Below are 23543 nucleotides of genomic sequence, written 5' to 3'. Positions count from 1 at the left end.
CGAGATCCTGGGTCCCATCCCTGGTACTACAAACAAAACAAAGCACATTATTTGTTATAAATAATTCATTATAATAATACCAAGCCCAGTGACATTCTCCCTAACTGATCACACACTCTGCATCAGAAGTTCTTGTTAATATCCTGATATGTTCTCTTCTAGACCTTTGCTAAGCATTCACTTGTATATATATATTTGTGTACATAAGCCTTTTTTTTTTTAAAGACGTACGTGGAAGTAGCTGTTTAATTGCTCTGGATCAGCTTTTTCAACTTGTTTTAGAAGTCTTTCCCATCTTTATTATAGCTCTAGCATGTTCTTTTAAAGGCTTTGTAAGGCCATACCTCTTTGTAAAGGCTTCAGTGTCATTGTACCACAGTTTCCTTAACCATTCTTTTTTTGATAGACATTTTGTAGCTACTGTTACTTTTGTTCTTCATAGTAATATTTTAACATTTTTCTCCACAATTATCTCCTCTGGGAGGAAGAGATAAAAAGAACTGCAGTCTTTAAGTCAGGACTGACAAGTCATTTCCATATCAAGAGCCAATTCACATTGTTTAGTGCCATTTGCTACTTCATGGATTGCTGTGTTGAGAAAGCTTCTGATGTGGAGTCCAAGTGCCTAGACTAATCTGCACATTCTACCACAGCCATAGGAAATGTCCTAAGGTCCCCTGAATGACCACCTGTGTTTTGTTTTATTTGTCTAAACTTATGTGGCCTTCCTTGTTTACCACTAAAAATATTGGGAATCATTTGGGATATTATAGAAAGTGAATTAAACTGAAGGGTTAGATGCCTTCAGTTCAAATTCTTTACCTACTGTTGACCTAGCCACATAATTCATTGAGATCATAATGGCCATCATTTGGGAATGGCTTTGTCTTCTCACCACAGTATTTAGACATTGACCTCTGTTCCCACTTCCTCCTTCATTTCTATTAAAGAAGAAGAAATGTTTCCCTGTAACTAAGATCATTCCTTCCAATACTACTTCCTTGTGCCTTCCCAAACAGACTTGTTCAGTTATTGCTTCATTTACTTAGACTTTCCATATCATATAACTTTAAATACTATCTGGTATGGTTTGAATTGGGAATGTCTCCCAAAAGCTCATGTGTTGAAGGGTGGTCCCCAATTCAGCAATGTCCAGAGGTGGGACTTTTGAGAGATGATTGGATCATTAGGGCTCTGACCTCATCAGTGGATTAATCTACTGATGTACTAATAATTTATGGCATTACTGGTAGAACCTGTAAGAGGTGGGGCCTAGTTAGAGGAAGTAGGTACTTGGACACATTACATTTGTGTGCCGATTCAGGAAAACACAGTCCAAGGCCTGTCCATTCTACCTTACTATCATCCCTTGAATTTATCTTTTTTCTGTTAATCTAGGGCAATGGTTAAAGTCTAGGTCTTGGGGCTGGAGGCTGTTGGTGAATCATAGTTCTACCCATTCTTATACCCTTTGAAAAGTTAATTCAATTTTCTATGCATCATTTTTTCATGATCAAATGTGTCATAGGATTATTATAAGTAATAAATATTTGTAGTGTACTTAAAATAGTGCTTAGTACACTCAGGAGTTGACATATGTGAGCTCTCTTTGTTACCTGAGGTATGGCTAGTTTTTTTATTAATTTCTTTATTTTTTTATTTATATATGACAGTGGAATGCATTACAATTCATATTACATATATAGAGGACAATTTTTCATATCTCTGGCTGTATACAAAGTATATTCACACCAATTCGTGTCTTCATACATGTACTTTGGATAATAATGATCATCATATTCCACCATCATTAATAACTCCATGCCCCCTCCCTTTCTCTTCCACCCCTCTGCCCTATCTAGAGCTTATCTATTCCTCCCATTCTCCCCCTCCCTACCCCACTATGAATCAGCCTCCTTATATCAGAGAAAACATTTGGCATTTTGCTTTTGGAGATTGGCTAACTTCACCTAGCATGAACTGATCTTGGTTTCTAGCTTTGGCCCATTGAACTTCATTCTGTACAGTCATCCACAACAACCCTTTTGTAGATGATACATTGTCGCTTTCCCCACCTACAGTCTTTCTCATGGCACCATGAATAAGATCCAGCCACCCCAGCAGGCTGCCTACAAGGCTCTTAACATGATCCAAACCCTGCCTGTCTGTTCATATCCATCTGTCCTCTTATTCCCCCACTCACAAGTCCAGCCTAGTCTTTAGCTAGGCCTCAAAAGCAGCCATGGCACTAGGCAATTGGATATATAGCTAAATGAGAGCAAGCAAAAGTAGTCAAAGCTATATCTCATTGGAAAGTTAATTTTAATTCCTGTAATCACAATAATGGATTAAATCAAGCCTGTCCTCATATTGAGAATATATGAAAAAGTACTTAAAGATACTTATCTTAAAATATTTGAAACTTGGGGGCTGGGGCTGGGCCTCAGTGGTAGAGTGGCTGCCTTGCATGTGTGAGGAACTGGGTTCAATCCCCAGTATCATATAAAAATAAATAAAGATATTGTGTCCATCTACAACTAAAAAAATTCTTAAAATCTTTTCACTAAATGTTCAATCTTCTTTTAAAAAGTTGCCAACTTGGGCTGGGGATGTGGCTCAGCGGTAGCGCGCTCGCCTGGCATGCGTGCGGCCCGGGTTCGATCCTCAGCACCACATACCAACAAAGAAGTTGTGTCCGCCAAAAACTAGAAAATAAATAAATAAATATTAAAAAAAAAAAAAAGTTGCCAACTTGTGTTACTTCCTTTAAAAGGATAATTTTCTTTACCTAGATTGAAAGTCCATGTGATTTCCTGTTTTCCTTTATCATGTTCCTTTAAGCTTTTTTCAGACAAGCAGGATCAATGGAAATCTACTAATATGGTGGGTAAGACAGACCTTGATGCCAAGCTAACAGTGTAATATAATAATTTTTCCAGCCTTTTGGGATCTCTTGAGAAAAATCATTTTTTTTCACTGTGCTCGGTGACTAAAGATTTCATAAAATTCCATGAAGCAAACAGATTGCTTTCTCACAATTTGCATTTCATTGTGTAAAACATTTAAAAGGAGATACATTTAACAAAGCATCACATTTTGTTTTCATTTTGTGTGTGTGTGAGTGTGTGTGTGTGTAAGGAATGAAATAGTTATGTCAAGCAAAATTTCAAATATAACTAAATGAACACTTTCTTGGAAAAGAGCTAAATGTTCATGCATATTGAAACAAAAGGATTTAACAAGAAACAAATGCTAACTAGAGTTTTCTGTAAAAAAAACTTCATTTTGCCAGCAAATAAAGACACTTTATGGAAGAAAAAAAGTGATTCTATTCACATATTTCATTAGTTTCATTTTTTTTTACTATCCTCATCTCTACCAAAGCTCTCAAATATCTTTCAAATATATCCTTTCCTAGACAGTCATCCCTCACTCCTCCAAATAGAGTTCATTCCTTTCTTTATTCCTTTAGTTTATATCTCTTTAATAGCCTTATGTTGTGTTGTACTTGTCTCTTTGGGATGGGAAGGACCATATCCATTGACATTCCCTAAAATGCTTAGCGCAGGATCATCTTCCACTCTCTAAAAGCTTGGCCAATGAATATAGGTTGTTGAATTAATGTCATTGATATTTCTGTCCTCCTTGAAAATGTTTGGTAATCAATACAGATACAAGGTTATCAGTGGTACTTGCTGATTCCATGCATCAGTGGGGTAGGTGTGGATGAGTGGCAAAGGAAAAAGAAAGGATGAGATGATATCAAAGATTAAACTTGCTCAAGGAACTTGCAATCAAATTGGATCTATAGACCTCATAGAGGGACAAAGAAAAACTAAGGGAGAAAACTAAAGGTTCATGACTGTACAAGTCTCTGGTAATCATCTAAGGAATTATCTTTTAAATATTTATTACCAGTTAAATGATTTCATGACAATTATTTTTAAGTACTGATACTAGTCTGAGATAGCAGTTTTGTGGAAAATTCCTACCCTGTGAATATTATAAGTTCAAAATGTTTTTCTTCCTGTGTGCTCAATTTCCATTTTAGAAACATGTTGAGATCAGTTGCTCAAGAAAAGCTTTCTTGCTAGGTTTTCTTCTTAATGCTATTTTGGTTGAAATATGCATGAATAATGCATAAAATCCAATAATGTAGACTGGCAATACCAATAGATGGTTATGACATGAGGCTGAAGGCAGCTTTAGCATTTTTCAACAGTTATAAGGGCATATCTTTTAAATCATGTCTTTCTAAATCAAAATTTTCAAAGTGGAAGTTGGTAATGTAAGAACTTTGGTTTTGTGTGGAGGAAAGTGACATGGGAACAGTTTTGAACTATGTTAGAATTTAATCCAATAAATGCAACAGGTGATAGCTGATAAAAATTAATAACAGCTATAGTGACAGTTTACATATAGAATATACAGGATTTGATGAAGGTCATAAGTTTTATTGGTAAGAACTCAAAAGTCCATAAAGACCATTTAGTAAGACTTTGTTCATACAGTCCAATATTCTCTCCTGTAGTTGTTTTTAAAATAGCTGTATATTTGTATCTGTGACTTTCCCAAGTCTTTTTTCTATGCTCTGGACTATCTAGTAATTTGTATTTCCCCTGTTGCTTAGCAGAAAACAGGTTAATTGGTTGATATATAGCATTGAGTACCAGAGAATATGACTTTACTATGTAGCATGTGGTACAATATATGTAGCATGTGGTATAATATTCAGAACAGGTCTCGAGCAGTGGAAGGGGCTCTTCATCTAGTTTGTTTATAGTATTAAAAACTGATCTAGCAGCTTACTCATACTGGTATGTGTGTGTGTGTAGAGGTACAAACTAGTAAATGAATGTAATTTATCCTTTAAGTTTTGGATTGACTTTATGGTTCATTATCACTTTTAAAAATGTTTTATTGACTACTGCTTCTATTAATGTTCATTATAAAACCATGTATATTTGGTATTATCCTAATGCTGTTAAGAAGGTCTCATTAATCGAAAATACTTTTTGAGTGCAGACTATGTGCCAGATGGTTTGTTAGGCCCAGGGATACTAAGATAATTAGATCAAGTCTCTGAAGTCAGTGGGTTTGTGGGCAAGCTAGGAGGAGAGACAGGCATGGAAGATAATCATGTATAATGTGATGAGGTATCTGGTCCTCCAGTCCACTATAGTTCCTCCCAAGATCAGATCCAGAATCTCAGTAACTACATCCCCTCTGTAATCCCAATTTTATTCATCCCACAATCTAACTACTATCTTCTGTATTTTGACCCTCTCTCTCTAAAACCCTGACCTGACATTTCTTTGGCCTCACCCATACATGTACTCCATGTTTTCACTGTTAGTCTTGTGTCCTCCCCTTCCTCCTTGCCTGGATTAGATTTCATGGAGTGATCACTTTCATGCCTGACTCTCCCTACATTGAACTCACCAAGCAGAACTCCAGCCTCTTCTTCCCCTTCCATGCCAATTCCCAAGCAACTAGCTGAGACTGGAGTCAAGTATAAGCCCCTGCTGATACCTCCTTCAGCTCCATGGTTGTTAATGTCTGCTGAATCTGTTTTGTTGCCCAGCAGTCCATTTATGTTTTTCTAGTTAGTTCGTTCTACACACTTGCTTCATACTTCTGCTCTCTTCTAAAATTTCTAATACCTTCTCCTCCTCTCAGCTCCACTCGAGGACATTGTTTATGTCACTGAGAAATTTTTCTTTACCACTGCCAAAGCCTCACATGCAAGTGTATCCCTGTATTCTGCCTCTGTACTTTATAGTGAAGAATACTTTGTCCCTAACTGAAACCAACTCCTCTCTTTGTGCCCCTCTCACTCACAGAGGGACATTATGCAGTTCCTTTTCTCCCCAGGAACCAATCTGTCCTTGTCCCCAGCAGTATATTTATAAAAACAACCCCACCATCAACTTGACGCCACATCACTTTCCCCTCCTGTCATTCTTCTTGAACACCCTCTGTATGTTTGTTCTTGCTGTGGCACTGCAGTTTCTCTCACCTGGGCCTTCAGTGTCCTATGTTGCCTATTGATGTGGTCCTTTCTCAGTACTCTTCTTGTGCTCAGGCTATGATCATTGACCCTCTTCTCTCTTCTTTCTATACTGACTCTCTAGATCTTTTGTACTCAAAGTATGGTCTCTGGAATAGTAACATCGACATCACCTGGAGCCTTGGAAATGCAGAATCTCAGGCACCAACACACACCTTGCAAATAAGAATCTGCACGTTTACAGATCCCTAGGTAATTCCTGAACACATCAAAGCCTTTGCAGCATTGCTTTGGATGACTTCATCTTATCCCATGCTTTTAAATATAGTCTACATTCTGGTAACTCCCAACAATTTTGTATCCCCATTCTCATTCTTCTCCCTGCATTCAGACTCATATCTAAATATCTATGTATTCATTTAACTGTCTGATTGGATCTCCCAAATGTCCTAAAATGCCTGCAAGAGAACTCGTGATTCTTCTCACAAACCTGCCCCTTTCACAGTCTTCACATCTTCATAAATAGAAGTTCTGTCTTTCCACTTCTTTAGCCAAAGCTGAGAACCTTTGGACTATCCATCATAGACTCTTACTTATTTTTCTCTCATATTAAATCCAACAATTCTTATCAGATCTGCCTTCAAAAGAGAGCAGAATCTGGTCATATCTCAGAATTCCACTGCTCTCACACAGGCTGAGGCCCCATCACCTCTCACCTGGGTTATCACAGCAACTGTCCAAACAGACTAGCCTCCAGGTTTGCATCTTATTTCTCGCAGTATTGGGAGCATAACATTCATAGAGATCCTTTCCAAGCATGGATCTGTATCGATCCTCTGCACAGAACCCTTTGATGGCTTTGCTTTTCAGCCAGAATAAAAGCTGCAGTCCCAGGTCACCTGACCCTCTCTTACCTTCCTGAGACCTGTGTGACCTCTCAGTCATGCTCCACCATCCCACTGACCTCAGTGCTAGTTTTCAAACTTGCCAAGCATGCCCTTTTCCTCAGGATTTTGCTTTTCATTATTTCCTCTGACTGAAACTTTGTTTTCCCAGATATCTATCTGCAGGACTTACTCACCCATTTTCTTCATTTCCTACTTAGAACTTTACCCTGTTATTTTCTATCCCTTCCCCCACCCCACTTTATCCCCCTCAAATTGTACCTTTTAGAAAATACGCTTTGATTGATCTCTCACAACTAGAATGTAAGCTTCTCAATAAAGAGGGGAGGGGGGAGTCTTATTTAGTTCATCAGTATATTTCTATCCCCTAGAATAGGACTAGACAAAGAGGTGCTTGATAAAAATTTATTGGACAAGTAAGTGATATGTACCATCAAAGGTACATAAGGCGTGTGATAGCAATTCAGAGGAGAGGCAGCTAACTGAGAAAGTTGGAAAACGCTTCACAAAAGAGACTGCATCTAAGGAGTGTTTCAAAGGGTCAGTAAGAGTTCATCAGACAGATGAGGGCAAAACTATGCTCTGTGGAGAAACAATACACACACAAAGGTACAGCAAAACAGTTTCCAAAGCCATGAGGTGTCATGGTGGAAGCAGGGTTGAATGTTTTGAATGCTGAGGGGCAGTTAGAGGATATAAAGCCAAGATGGTGTTTGGGAACCGCTTTTGATGAGTCTTGTTACAAGATTTTGCTGGAGAACTTGAATTTTAGCGTATTAAGTTGTGGGGAACAAACAGATAAGTATGTAGAATAATATCAGATTGGTGTTTTAGGACATTTCATTCTTTTAGTAAGTAACCATTGTGGAATCTTATAATATGCTTACATTATACTAAGAACTGGGAAATGAAAGAAAAGAAGGTATGTTCTTTAGTCAACAGTTCGAATTCTAGTAGAATATTTTAGAAGTGAAGATTGATTTGAGGTCCTAGTGTCCTGGGAGAGAGACGACAAGAGCTTGAGTAAAGCAGTGTTAGTGAGCATGGAAAGTTTCTCTTCTCTCCTTTTTTTTGTTTCAGTGGCCATGTTCCTTCTGAGCTCTGCTGGGAGTTGGAGGCTTCCTCTAGAAAGCCCGGCTAACTTTGTTGACTTGATCAAATCTCCCCTTAGAGCATGTAGCACTGCCTATAGTTCGCATTTTGTACTTGTTTGTATGATTATTTGATTTTTGTCAGTCCTGCCCCTCAATAACAGTAAATTTCACCAGGAACTTTGTGTCCTTAGCAGCTAGCATGTATGCTGGTATATATTGGGTGGTCAACTGAATAAAATTCTGAGATATATTTTTCAAGGCTAAATTGAATGAAACAGGACCAATTAGTTGTGGAGGATAAGCTATCCTTTAGGATTTCCTATTCTTAGTCATTTCTTAAAATTCCATATTCTGTATTCTGAAAATTTGCACATGGCCCAAAGCATCTCATACTGTGTGATGGAAACTGGATGTGTCATCCTGTTCTATCTCCTTCTGTAGTACCTGTCTTGATTAATGACATTGTCATCTAAGTGCTGCAAAAACTACAAATATGGATGTCATTTTTTGTTCACTTCCTCATCCCCCTTCCTCAAATCTAAATGTGTAATCTTCTCTTGTTCTCCATTCCTCTCCTAGTATTCACTGACCATACCCCAGTCCAGCCTCCCCTAACTTTTGACCCCACAGACTTAACGGTGTTTTCCTGGCTATTCTCCCTGTTCCCAGACTTGATCCCTCCCACATTATAGAAAGTAAGTTGAGAAACAATCCTTCTGACATAGATCCCACATCCCAGTCCCTGAAATTTGTAAAAATATTGCCTTATTTGCAAAAAGAGATCTTAACAGATGTGATTAAGAATTTTGAGATGAGATCATTATGGATTATGCAGGTTGGACTTAAATGCCATCATAAGTATTTGTATAAGAGAAGCAGAGAGCAATTAGAAGAGAGGTCACATGCAGATGGCAGCAGAAATTAGTGATGTGGCCACAAGCCCAGGAATACTGACAGCCACCAAGCTGGGAAAGGCATGGAAGAGAGATTCTCCCTTTGATCCCCAGAGAGAGTGTGGTCCTCCCAAAACTTTGATTTTGACTCAGTAAAACTGATGTTGGACTTCTGGTTTCCAGAATTTTTAACACTAAATTTGTGCTTTAAGCCACCGAATCTGTGTGGTGATCATTATGGTAGCTTAATGTATCATTATGGAAAATGATACATTAAGGTCATGTGTAAAGTCTAAACCAGGGCTTAATCATGCTCAGAACACACCTACTGACTTCCCATTACCCACAGGTTAAGTCCAGACTCTGATCTGTTCAGTTTAACAGCCAGCTTTGCAGGGCTATATCTTCTCCCTCTGGCCACCTTCCTCTAGCTGTGTCTGGTAATGGTGGCCACATACTTTGTTCTGTCAGGCCCTGGGGCTCTCTGCTTTTCCTCTAACACCAAGTGTTCTCTCTTCCTACCTGGATGTTGCCTCTGTCCTTCCCATTACAACTCACATGTCATATCTTCATGGAAATAGATTGTAGTTCCCCTAAGAGTGGTTTCTTCCCTTATTCTCACAAACATTTGTTTAAATACACACTTACATGTGTATTTTCCACTGGAGTGGACATCAAGTATGTGGAGAGTACAAGCCATATCTTGTTAACCTTTCTAAATTAGCTCAGCAACCAGCCCTTTACCTAGCCACGTGGTAGGTACTTTGTAAATGTTCCTTTGTTAAATTGAAATCTCATGAAAATACTTTGTTTTTTAACTATGGATTATTCTATAACTGATTTTTAGTTTTAGAATTATTTTCTTTGTAGAGTGAATGCATATGTGACCTTTCTGAAAATAATTTTGAGAAAGGTTGTCAGCAAGACAGATTGGGAAGCTCTGGATTTAGTAATCCAAAATAGATGCATATAATATTTTTTATGAGCTGGGGGTGTGTAGCTTAGTGGCAGAGCACCTGCCTAGCATGTGTGAGGCCCTGAGTTACATCCCCAGAATTGAAGAAGAAGAAGAAAAAAGATTTCTAGTACCCCAATAATGTGGATTATAACAGTAGTAGGTTTGTTTAAGGACAAGCCAATACCTTTAAGAAACTCTGTCACAAGCAACACTATACCATTTGGTTAATTTTGACCCTAGACATCAATCAGAGATGATATGCTAGAATATCTCCAGCCCTTGTTGCATGCTGCCAAGGTTCTGTTTCACATTTTTATCACTTCCTTAGTAAAGTATAGCAGTCTCTTGGCAGCCTCCTCTGTACTCCTGATTTTCAGTTTATAATGTATTTTAAATTCGATAGGCTTTCTTTATTTTCTTTATGATCCTCATTGCTGTATTATTTTTGAGTTTATGCAATGATACCTTAAGGCTAAATAAAAAATTGGCACTGATATTTTAAGCCATTCCTTGGATTACTTTGAACATTTTTAGAACATGCCTGCTGCACGGGAAGCCATAAACAATAAAGGTATTAAAGCCTGTGCATTTCCTGCCCATTTCCTGTTACTCTAAGTAACAGGAGGAAGGGCAATTTGGACATTGTCCGTAGCTCTTCCATGCTTTGCTCCTTTGTACTGTTTGTTCTCAGGCTAGCTTTCAAAGGTCCTATTTTTTAAAAAGTACTTATCATGATAACTTCTAAGAATTGGAGGCATGTTTATATTGTGAACTTTCTGACCTTGTCTCCAGCCTTTTAATGGTAGGAAAATTAACAAATCAGCACCTGGAAAGCTCCTTTACTCAGAAACAGAGGGTAGAGGTAAGAATCCTCTTAAACCCAGAATAAAGGTAGAGTCCTAGAAACCTAGTCATAGCCGTTGGTTTCTAGGATATTTTGATGAGGAAGGGGACCAAGTTCAATCTGAAATGGTTTAAGCTAGTTCTAAGTTCCTGATAGGACCAGAATTTTAAAGGTCAGAGCCACTAAAGACTTGTCACATTAAAACTAACTTTGGGGTTTTGTGTTTGTTTGTTTTGTTTTTAAGCCATTCTATTAATATTCCTGTTTTAATTGAAATTAAATTCCTGTTTTAATTGAAATTAACCTAGCACATGGGAAGAATTTTGTCTACCTTAAATGCTTCTCTGTAAACTTGTGCACTTATAAAATAGTCTTTTTGCAGTGTCATTTTGCTATTTTTTTTTTTTGTCTACAAAGTATACAATGATTACTCTAAGTCCCCCAAATCATTTTGGTACTAGGTGGGTTTGGTACATACCAAGTTTTCCATTTCCCATCATGGGCTGTACAGATTTTTCTAATTGCCCACCAAAAGTTTAGTAAATAGTGTTTGGCTGTTTCATAAATCCCTTACCCTGTTTTCCAGGGGTCACTGAAGTATTTTGAAAATTTTAAGTGGCTTTGCTTTATTATCTGTACATAAGGGGAAAATTCAGTGGAAAATAAGAATAATGAAAGGCTAGTTAGCATTGTCTGAAATCTAACTACATATTGTTAAAATAATTTGCTGCTGCATTTAAAAACGGAAAAAATTGGTTTTCCTTCTATATGGTTATTTTTGCAATTGGCATTAAGGTGAGAACTAACAGGACCAGAATGTGATCCATCCATCCAATGTGATAGATCTTGGACTTGGATTGATAGATTTTTATTTGTCTGCTTGTTTGGAGGTGTTCTTGTTGTCGTGTTATACAATATTTTATATACATATAAAAACATAAAATTTACCCTTGTAACCATTTTTAAGTGTACAGTCCAGTAAAGTTCATTACATTCATGTTCTACAACCATTATCACCCATCTGTTAGCTTTTCTTCACTGTTACAAATACCTGGATAATCAACTTATAAAGAGAAATGCTTTATTTTGGCTCACAGTTTTGGAGGAAAGACCTCCCCACTCCTTGAAGTTTTCACACCACTTGATAATGCAAGCTGAGGACTAAGCCTTTAACTTATGGGCCTTTGGGTGACATTTAAGATCCAAATTATAGCACTATCCATCTCCAGGACTATTTCATTATTTCAAACTGAAACTCCTTACCCATTAAACATTAATTCTCCATTCCACCCCCCCATTTAAAAAAAATATATATATATATATATATTTAGTTGTAGATGGACACAATACCTTTATTTTTATTTTTATGTGGTGCTGAGGGTCAAACCCAGTGCCTTCCCCACGTGAGGTGAGCACGCTACCACTGAGCTGCAACCCCAGCCTAAGTATTGTAGCTTAGACTACTACTATAAGAACACAGCAGCTAGCACATGGGAAGCATAAAACACACTCTTTTTCTGATACATTTTGCTTCACACTAAGCCATTACTATATTGCCCAGTAACAACCGATAGTCTATATAAGGCCTGATCTATTTGATACTTTATGTGTGGGCAAAATTGGGGCTGGGTTTGTGGCTTAGAGGTAGAGCACTTGCCTAGCATTCATGAGGCACTGGGTTCGATCCTCAGCACCACATTAAAAAATAATAATAATAATTGAAGAACCCAGCCGGGTGTGGGGTGGCTCATGCATGTAATCCCAGAGGCTCTGTAGGCTGAGACAGGAGGATCGCAAGTTCACAGCCAGCCTCAGCAATAGTGAGGCACTAAGCAGTTCAGTGAGACACCCTGTCTCTAAATAAGATACAAAATATGGCTGGGGATGTGACTTAATGGCTGAGTGGCCCTAAGTTCAATCCCTGGTACGCACCACCCCCCCCCAAAAGAAATTGAAGAACCCACAGCTGTAATCCTAGCATCTTGGGAGGTCCAGTCAGGAGGAGGTCAAGTTCAAGACCAATCTCAACAATTTAGCAAGACCCTATCTCAAAAAAATAAAGACTAGGAATGGGAATGTAGCTTACTGGTACAATCTGGGTTTAATCCCCAATTTAAAAAAAATAAAAAATTGAATTATTGCCCCAGAGACCCTGAAACCTATCACTGATTTACTTGACCAGGAGGCTTGAAAAGCTAATCTTTGGATAAGCTTTGACCTTCATCAGTAAAACTCAATGGTCATTGTAGCCTATTTGATATTTAGCTAAACATGTTTGAATTTAAATCTTAAGAATTGTTGGTCTTTATGTGAAATGATGTCATACTGGAAATAAGCTTCATGTACTAGTGCTAAGAAGTTATAATCTATTACGAATGATTTCCTATTGCCAAAAACATAAGTTCAGTTTATTTTACACTGCATACATCAGACATTCCTGCTTATAGAACTAGAAATGACTGAACTTTTGTTATTAAGGAACTAGGTTTTGTTTCACAGTACTATAGATCATACAATTGATTGTGTTGCATTCTTTCACCTTTGAACCTTGAAAGTTGAGTGGACTTACCTCTAGCAATTATAGCCTGTCATGGTATATGGTGTTAACTGTCTCATTCCTAGCTTCATTTTATTCCTCTTTGTCCCACTATCTGCCATTGATTTTTATTTATCCTACATGGTCAACTTTATGACTGACTCACAGCCTTCACCCTGCCACTCCCATTCTCCATCTTCATCTACCATCTTTCCCGAGTCCCTCATTTTTCTCTGGGACATGCTGTTCTCCTTGCCTGGAACGGTTCCTGTGTCATATCTGTCCTCTGCCCCTGCTCTTACTCCTTACACTCTTTTCTCCACTCCAAAGTGATGCCCCTTTGTGGCACTTTGTCTGCTTTTAGACTTGTGTTGTTATTATACCTAGACAAATATACTGAATTCAGTGGTTTCCCCAGTCTACCTCTGCTGGACCACAGGTGGGAACTGTTCCTCATCCTTTGACTCTCACATGCCCTGCACATGATTCAAGGAAGGGAGGAGTGAATTCAGTAGTCTCAGATCTGGTAGATGAGTCAAAATTAGAATTGCAAATTACCATTGGACTTTGCAATATGAACTTAATAAGAGAAGGAGTTTGAGGGTCATGTAAAGAAGAATAAGGATAAGGGAGAGGGCAGAGATGAAAGGAATAGAAGAGAGGTAGATAAAGTGAGGGGACAGGAGTGGATCAGGTATTGCTAACCACAGAGGACAAGGATCTTTAATGCCATGTGATTATATATCCTTGGGGCTAAGCACAATGTTCCCATAGTGTGTATTCCTACAGTAACGGATACAAATAAAGGTAGTAGATTTCCAGCTTATATATTTCACCACATAGAAATCTTTTTTTGGGAAAAAACCATTTTTTACTTCATAAAAATCTATTATTGCTTCTTGTTTAGTTTTTACTGTATATCTACTTTGAAAAAAAAAAACCTTTTTAAGTAGGCAAGTCTTATCCTTTTAAATTGCAAACTCAATATCCTGTGTATAATAATGTTTGATAAATGCTTAAAGTTTTTTGATTTTTTTGATATCTAAATTATGAGCTAAGAATGCATCTTAATAATACCAATGCAGACAGTTATTTTGACTCTAAATGATTAATTTTTTATGTGAAACACATTTTAAAATTTAGATATGAAAACCCACCTTTACCCACCTTTCCAAGACTGCTGTTGCCATCTTTGATTCTGGCTTTGCCTGTTGCTCCCCCAGAGAAGCAATCTAGCCTCTGCTGAGTGCCTTTTTTTTTTTTTTTTTTTTTAACATTTACTATTGTGCCATCTCCCTTAGTAGCCTTTGCGTTCACATCTCTGCTGACTCCAAAATATGGTCAGATTGCCAGTCTATCTCATGTACCCTCTGTCCAGGCAGGACAGAGTGGATGGAAAGATATTTCATCTTGCTATTGAGAAGGGTGCATGATTTAAAACTTATGAATTGCTTACTTGTGGAATTTATTTAGTATTTTTGACGGTAGTTGATCTTGGGTAACTGAGGCCATGGGTAGAGAGGGTCTGCCATATACTTCTTCATTATGAGATGTGTGAGATAACAAAGCTATGGTTTTAGAAATTTTTTAAAATGCCTTTATTTTATTTATGATTTTTATGTGGTGCTGAGGATTGAAACAAGTGCCTCACTTGTACCAGGTAATAAGAGAGTGCTCTACCACTGAGCCACAAACCCAGCTAGAAGTTTTATTAAATTTTTATTTGTAGCAAATGAAAAGGACTTTCCCAATGTTGAAAGTCTTTCTGTAAGTCATTTCATCATTCAGAGTGTCTTGGTCAGAGCTCAAGGTATACTATCTGTTCTAACCTGCAGCTCTGCAGCCCCTACAGTTCTTCTGAACCAACCTAATAATGATAAAGCTCAAGATTTTGGCTGAATTATGGAGTGCAGTTGTTGGGGAAGAAAGCCCTAAAATATTTTGTTTTCTGAAGAGTTAAGTTATAACATAATCTTAGTGATTGCTGATTAATGTGTTTGAGGAAGTTTGCACAAATGTGTTTCCAAGTCTTTCCTGTAGGTGAGGACAGGCGATTTGATAGTCACAATGGGAAGTTGAAGGTTATCTTGGTCTTCCACTTTAATAAAAATTCAAGCACCATTTAAAGTTTTATAGAGATTAAATAATGTGTTTTGAGCTGAAATAAAGTGTTGAACAAGTAGTCAGAAAACCCGGGTTCAATCCTGGCGCACCTACTCATAAGCCATGAGGCTTTTCACTTGTTGATCACCCCCATTCCTCTGCCTTCCCTTCACCAGAGTATCTTGGAGATGCTCAGATGGAGAATGTGCAAGTGCCTGAAAGCCATCATGGGCTGGACAAAAATGAGTTGTCTTGTTATTTTCAAACAGGCAGATGGCTCCAATCTGAATACATAATCAGTTGGGAACATGGCATTCCATCCTAAGAATGCCTGCCTGATAATTAATATATGGATACTTCGGGCTTTAGTTCATGAGGATTTAAATAATATCACATTGAAAAAGTATTTTTAAATGTATTTTAAAATTACCTTTACTTTTGTGTCTACAGCATTGGATGTAATTTAAATTAAACTTCTCATAAGTATAGCTATTACAGCTTTTTAATTATACATGAGTTTTAAAAATAGATTTTTTTTTTTGGTAAATCATGCCTAAGATGCTTTGAGAGGGAAGATAATAGAAATGTGGAGTGGGAGAAACCACTAAATATGATTTCTTAAAAAATCAGGTAATCTTTGGAAATCTCTTTTGGTTTATGATTGGCTTAATTATAAGTTTATGTAAGTGTCCATCTGTTTCACAAAGCCACTTGAACATTATTGGGTGCAGGTTCTCTAAAATCCCTGAGGAGGTAGTTAACGGATGGATTGTTGAAGGACAAAGTAGGCTGCTTAAGTTTCAAAGCCCGATGCATTAAGGGAGATATCCATTGTTACAGAAGCCTTGCACCAAAGTTCACTTCATTCACGATGAACCTGCTCTGCCACAGATTCCGAGTCCGAGCAGTCCCTGAGTCAATTGGAAGCAGTGACAGCACGCTCCTTTGAAGAGGAAGAAGGTCACTTGAACAGTAGAAAACACAGAATGTCTGAAGGAAAAGACTGTGGTGGAGGAGATGCTCTCTCCAATGGCATCAAAAAGCACAGGTAGGATGGCCTTTAAATAGCTCACACTGCTGTTGTATTCATATAGGGTAAATTGGGATTCATAAAGAAATGTATTTGTACTACTCTAGCACTTTAATGAAAGGAATTAATGTAGGTACTTATTCCTTTGTCCCTTTAAGATAATGTCATTTATAAGCATAGAAACAAAACACAGAATTTGCTTTTAGCAACCATATTTTCAGGAGAATGTGTAAATCCTTCAGTTGGTGATTCAGAAAGTTACTCAGAACTACCTATTGAAATCGATGCTGTGTTCCCTTTTTCATCATACATCTTTTATGACTCTGCCTCCCAATGCTATTTTAGTTTCTAGTCATTTGATCTTCTTGTTGGTTTTATTACGAATGAATGGTAATATTGCCAGCCCGTTGACACAATTTAGTTAAATTTAAACAAAGACAGTTATTAAGTCCCAGGATTTGCTGAATTTATCCATTTTAAACTACCTAATGACATTAGTATATTTTTATTCCCTTGATGGGTTAGTGCTAGAGGATTGTCCCAAATGAATGAAATGTAACAGATATCACAGTTATCTGGTTTCAGCACAGGTTTACAGATACAGTGGCTTATGTGAATGCTGGTATTCACCTAATAACATACACAATTATCAGTGATGAGTATATCTTTTATCTTTGTCAAAAGATAAGGATTAGTTTAGGATTATTAACAGTTAATTTCTACAAAATAGTCTTGTTTTTTTCCCTTGTTTGTAGATTGTGTCACACCATGGTTCTGATCATACCTGGTCTCAAGTATTGTTCTGGGAAAAATGTATACCTCACTTCTCGGATTTATGTGTACTTTCCTCTTATTAGCAAAAAATGTCTTAGTTTGTTCTTATTTTTGGAAGACCAGTGAGTTTTACAAACTAAAAATAGTTAAAAGAAGAATTTGTTGTTGGTGTTATGATGTTAGAACTTGTCCTCCTCTAAATGTACTTATTAATGACTGTCCTTTGATGGAGTTTACCATTGCAAATGATATGGCTCACAGTGAGTGTCTCTCCTAATTCTCACTACAGTTACCATCAGTTTCTTTGGAGCCTAAATCTAAATTGTGTTCAGGACATTAAATATCTAACAGTAAATCTGGCAGTTTTACCAATAAAAGAGAATACAACCTTTAACTGTTTATCACATACCTGTGATAAACCTACCTGCCATCTAGTGAGAATACAAGTGAAATCTCTGGAAAACTCAAAGAAGCATACACAAGTATTTGATATAATTATTAAAATATCAGAATGAGTACAGAGTTTAGAATACACAGCTGTCATATGTTGTGGCTGAGGGGATTTCTCTAAAACTTTTTAGGGTCAGATACTCTTTTGTATGTGTGCTATAATCAGAGTGATAGCAATTTTGCATTTCACCTAATTATATCATATTCATATATTCTGTGCTCTTAGTCAATCCTAGAATGGTACAAATGTGAAATTGTTGAAAAACATAAAATCAGGAGAAGTCATTCAGAAAGACAAGAACTGTAACTAAGTAGTAACCTAATCAGAAACGTTTAACTGATAAAATGAGATGTAGCTTAGTAAACCTGTAAATATAATATTATCTTATTCAGTTATTCAGATCAAAAGAGGAAAACTTATGAATATGTCAGCAGCCTAATGTATAAGAAAAAAAATCACAATTTCCTATTTTTAAAAAGTAGCTTTTAAGGAGAATTTTAAATGCCTGTGGTTTTTTCCCCATTCTTTCTCTGTAGTCAAGTTAAGCAGTATATGCCACATATAATTTAAAAGCTTAATTTTAGAATAGGAAAAAGTTGTAGTATTCAAGGCTATCAAATCCCTTTTGCCCGAACCCTAAACTACATTAGGAATCTGTGTTTCTAGTAAGCAGTTACTGTATTGGTATTAATAATAACTTGCATTGATAGTAATCGTAGTGGTGTTTTAGAAAAGAAGGCCCATGTTGCCGTATGACCTCCATGTTTCTTAGAACTAGCTTAGCGACCATGAAACTTTATTTAAACCTTAAAATTATGTGAAATTTGTTCTCGACCTTGTATTTGTTTTATCTAGTACTGAAAAACAATCTACTTAACATTTAACTTTTCTGTGAAAGTCTTGGATCTACCCCACCTGATACTCCCAGTTAACGCCCTGGTAAATGCACACTGAAATTTAGGGGAGACACGTGGAAGTCTACAGATTATAAATTTTAAAACAGGAAATAGAGAGAATGTATATTTTTTTAATGAGAAAAGAGGGACTTTATTATAGTCCTTGCATAATTAATTTCCTGGGTTTTCAGTCAGATACTACCTCTTTTTTCAGCCATAAAACTTGTGCAACAGAATTCCATTAAACTATTAAAATCTCTTCACCTTCATATTGATAGCACTTTCCTCCAGAAAATTCATCAAGTTGCTTTGTGAAATTTTTACTACAACATACTGTAGTTGGATTTATATGGGGCTTTTTGTCCTCATGGCCATATTGCATAAAAGCAGTTCTCTATTTTTGGACCTAATTTATTGAATTTGTTCTAAGCTCTAATGTTATAACTTGTTAGCACTTTTGCCCAAGTTGTTATAATTGGTAAATTTATTTCAGCCATGTCACTGGATACAATGTAAATTAGAATTTGAAAATGTTGGATCCATGTTATAATTCTATAAATGTCATTCACTGTATTAATAAATTAATGGAGAAAACTATATGGTCACTCCTAATGGATAAAAAATATTTCAATAAAATAGTCATTCATGATTAATAAATATCTTGGCAGGGGCTGGGGATGTGGCTCAAGCGGTAGCGCGCTCGCCTGGCATGCGTGCGGCCCGGGTTCGATCCTCAGCACCACATACAAACAAAGATGTTGTGTCCACCGATAACTAAAAAATAAATATAAAAAAAAATAAAATAAATAAATAAATAAATATCTTGGCAAACTACAAGTAGAAGAAATCCTGCTTAATCTGGTCAAAAGTTACAATAAACAAATTGCTTGATAATGAGCTATTAAGACATTTTTATAATATCAGAAATAAGACAGAATGAGCCAAGTGTTGCATTGGTGAATGCATGTAATTCCAGCTACTTGGGAGACTAAGTCAAGAGAATTTTAAGGAAGCCGTCTTTCCCAACTTAGAGAGATAATCCTGTCTTATAACAAAATATAAATAAATAAACAAACAAATAAATAAATAAAGGCCAGGGTGTAACTCTATGCCTGCTTAGCATGTGTGAGGCCTTGAATTCTGTCCCCAGTACCACCAAAAGTAAACAAATAAACAGGATGCCTAGTCCCTTTTATTCAGCATTATTTGGAGCCTGTAGACAGAACACATATAATTTAGAAATAAAATTGTCATTTTTCACAGATGAAAATGGTAGTCTACATAGAAGAGTCATATTATCCATATAAAAATTAGAGTTAGGATGCTTAGCAATGTTGGTAATTTTGTATTTATCAACACAGAAAGTAGGATTACAACTGGAAGAAGAGATATTTAGAGCAACTTTTAAATGTGCCTAGAAACAAATATTAGAGAAAATCCCCCCCAAATGGAAAAAGTGTGTAATAATAAAACTTATTAGAAAAGAGAATTCATTGTCATAAAGGTGTTCTTGCCAAATTGCTCTGTACTCTAAATGTTTAGTTAACAATGTTGTTTTCCTTGGAAATTGGAAAGTGGATTCTGAAATGTCTAGTTAAATACAAAGGGCTTTGAAAGAACTAAGATGCTTCTCAAAACCAGATCAGAAGAAAGGATGATGTTTGCCCTATCAGATATCAAGATTGATGACAAATTTTTAGTTAAGAATTTTCCTAGATATAGATTGATCTTTGGAAAAAAACAAAAAGAAACAAAACCAAGTCCCAAAGATGCACCTATATAAGAAAACTTGGCATGAATAGAGCTAACATGTGGGAAAGAATGGATGGTTTGTTAAATGATGCTTAGATAATTATTTAATATGGAGGTGAAAAAATGAAATGGATCCCCATTTTATATACAGCAGTTCCTTTATATCTGCAGTTCTGCATCTTTGAAGTCAAACCACCAAAGAGTGAAAGTAATTGGAAAAAAAAAAAAAGGAATGCGAACAGACTTTTGTTTTCTTGTTGTTGTTCCCTGATCAATACATTGTAATAACTGTTTGTTTATTTATTTACATTATATTATGTATTGTATGTAATCTAGAGATGATTTAAAATAGATGGGAGGATGTATGTTGGTTATGTATAACTACTGTACCATTTAATATGAGGCATTTGAGCATCCATAGATTTTGGTACAAGGGAAATTTGATTCCAAGGGGAATCCTGGAATCAATACTCTGCAGAGACCAAGAGACAACTCTACACAATTACAAATTGTAGGTGAATCAAACGCTTCAACATGAAAGGTCAAAATTGAAATACTTTCAGAAGAAAATAGAGAATACCTATCATTTTGAGATAAGAAAAATTCCTATAACAGAAATATGGTAGGAGCAGAGCTGATTCTAATTAACTTATTTGCACTTGATATATTAACTAAAAGATTTCTATTGCAAATGTGACTGAGAATCTCAAAGGTTTATTATGTGGAAGTGGTAGATAAGAACTCGAGATGATTGCCTAGCTTTACTCACCCGTCATAACTACTTTAGACTGCAGTTGTTAGGTAGCCAAGAGGAGAGGCGTGTAATAGCAGTTGTCTAATGTGTATGAAGAATTCATATAGTTGGAATGCACTTGAGAAGTTGAAAGTCAAAGAGATTGAATATATAAGTTAAGACAATATTTTCCAGGAAGTAAGAATATATTGAGACAATGTTATTATGGGTAAATGAAAAATTTTCAGCTCTGAATATATTAATCATTGGAATAAAACCATCCTGGTTTTGAAATCTCACTCCCTAGCAGTTGTGACAAAATGATCTAAACTCAGACTTGATTTGATCAGGGAACAGAGTTGGTAACAAGTCACCTCACCCAGATGTCCTCTGCTGCACTGGGCAGAAACACACCCTTGTCCACCAGGAAACATTCAGGGAAACTCCTTGTCATGCAGTGATTAAGAGCACTTAAGCTATACGTCTGATTTTCAGAGGACTCAGGAGTTGTGAGGGAAAGAGCAACAACCTTGGCTAGAGTAGGCCAAATTTGTGGAATGGCCTGTGGAATGACACTGAGTCTGTGCTGTCTTCATACCACACTGCTCTTTGCCCTAATGAACTTACTTGCCCTGGAAAATAGAGAGTTGCAATGAAAAAAAGAATAGTATCCCCTAGAAGCTCAAGTACTTGGCTATTGGGCCTGCCTCTGACAAGCTGGACATAAGCCTGCCTTAACAGCCAGAGAGAGAGGAACACTAAGGAGAAGACAGTGAGAAACTCCAGAGGAATAGCAGAGGAAGAAGATGCCTCATGCTTATATGCTTCTTAAGCATAGAAGTTGGGCTGGGGTACCACTCTACTGTGGTGTAGGCTGACTATTTCCAGTCAGGAAACCTCAGGAGTGTGTCCTCAGAGGGCAGTGCAATTGGGCACCTGGAGCAGATTGGTAAATTGGATGGCAAGAGCTGAGGCAGAGGATTGAAAACCAGCAGGCCACTCAGATTACAGGGCATCCTTCTCTCCTACAAAAATACATTTGGAGATCTCTCCTCAAGTGAGTGCCAACTTGACAGATGGGGCTAGTCATCCTGCAAAGAGGGTTCAGGTTTAAAAACCTTATCTAGGACCAACAAACTGGCAGGCCATGGGATCACTTTGCGTATGTTTGGAGGAAAGGAAAAGCAGAATGAACCCAGATTCATGAGAACCTTCATAAGCCCAGGTTAAGTTGCTAGTTTATTGACAGGAATTACTCTAGGAAAACCTCTTTCTATAAAAATTCACCTCTTGGACTCCACTTTAGAAAGAAGATAGGAGTTTCTCTTTTGGAAGGAGGGGCTAAGGCTCAGAGTCTCACGGGCCCCCTCCTTTGTTCTGCCCCTACCCACAGAGACACCTCTTAGGGGTCTTGGGGCTCTTTAAACACAGTCGGAAAATCAATCTCTTCCAATTTTGGCATTCTATAAGCAAGTGATGGTAGGACACACTTTTGCCTGACTCTGAAGACTTGTTCTAATCTGTTGTACACTGGTGCTTATTGTGGGCAAATGAGAGCACTTCTCTTGAGCAGCCATAATCTGTAAATTTTGCTTTAATAAACAAAACAGCAAATACTAATTAGAATTGTTTGCTTAGGCTATGAAGAAAAAGAAAGACTATATTTTCAGGTGTATAATCCCATTTTTAAATTTTTTATTATGGGAAATTTCAAACATGCCTTTAGAGAAAATAATAACAATGACTCCTTTATGCCCATCATTCAGCTTCAATCAACAGTTATTATGTGCCAACTTTGTTTCATCTGTAAGTCCTGTTATCTACAATCTCTTATAACTTAAAGCAAATCTAAGATCTGTTATTTCATCTTTATTTCTTAGAACATAGCCTGTTAATTGACATATGTGAAAAATGAATACATATAAGGTATATAATATGTTCCAAAATATATATACATTGTGGAATGGCTAAATAGAGCTAATTAACATGCTTATTTTTTTGTGGGGGAAAAACACTTAAAATCTGCTTAGAGATTTTCAAGTGTATAATACATTGTTATTAACTGTAGTAATCATGTACAGTTGATCTCTTAATTTAGTCTTCCCCAAAATATGGAATGTTTTGTGAATTTGCATGTCATCCATGTGCATATTTGTACCATACTAATTACATTTGTATTGTCTCATTATTTAGTTTATGTGCTGCCAGAGTATTTATCTTTTAATAACTCAGTATATATCTCTAAAACACTGAGACATTTTCTCCTCCTAAGCCACAGTACCATTTCATACATAAATAATAATTTCTTAATTATCTATCATCAACTATTAGTATTCACAGTTTCCTGCTTGTCTTATAAGTGTGTTTTATTAATTATGTCATTTAATAATAAAGATTAAGAGTTCCACATAATTCCATTATGGCTTATATGTATTTAAAACCTTTTTAATCTCTAGGTTTCCTATCCCTTCTCCATTTTTTCTTGCCATTTATTTGTTGAAATGACCCGATCATTTCTCAGGCAGAATATTCCATAATCTAAATATGGCTCTTGCATTCCCAGG

At 36.7% G+C, this 23543-nt stretch overlaps 1 protein-coding gene across 7 annotated transcripts in view; it reads left to right on the top strand.

Annotated features, from left to right (window-relative positions):
- Positions 1–23543, top strand: part of OSBPL1A (oxysterol binding protein like 1A) — a 217301-nt gene that overhangs the window by 137267 nt on the left and 56491 nt on the right. For all 7 annotated transcript variants that reach the window (XM_081263607.1, XM_081263606.1, XM_081263608.1 and 4 more), the window contains one exon: positions 16235–16391. In XM_081263607.1, the coding sequence (XP_081119733.1) occupies positions 16235–16391 (157 nt within the window). The remainder of the gene's footprint in view (positions 1–16234; positions 16392–23543) is intronic.

This window comes from Spermophilus citellus (genome assembly GCF_964194105.1).
Source record: "Spermophilus citellus genome assembly, chromosome: 12".
Lineage (NCBI taxonomy): Eukaryota > Metazoa > Chordata > Mammalia > Rodentia > Sciuridae > Spermophilus > Spermophilus citellus.
This window is presented reverse-complemented; position numbering and strand designations above follow the sequence as displayed.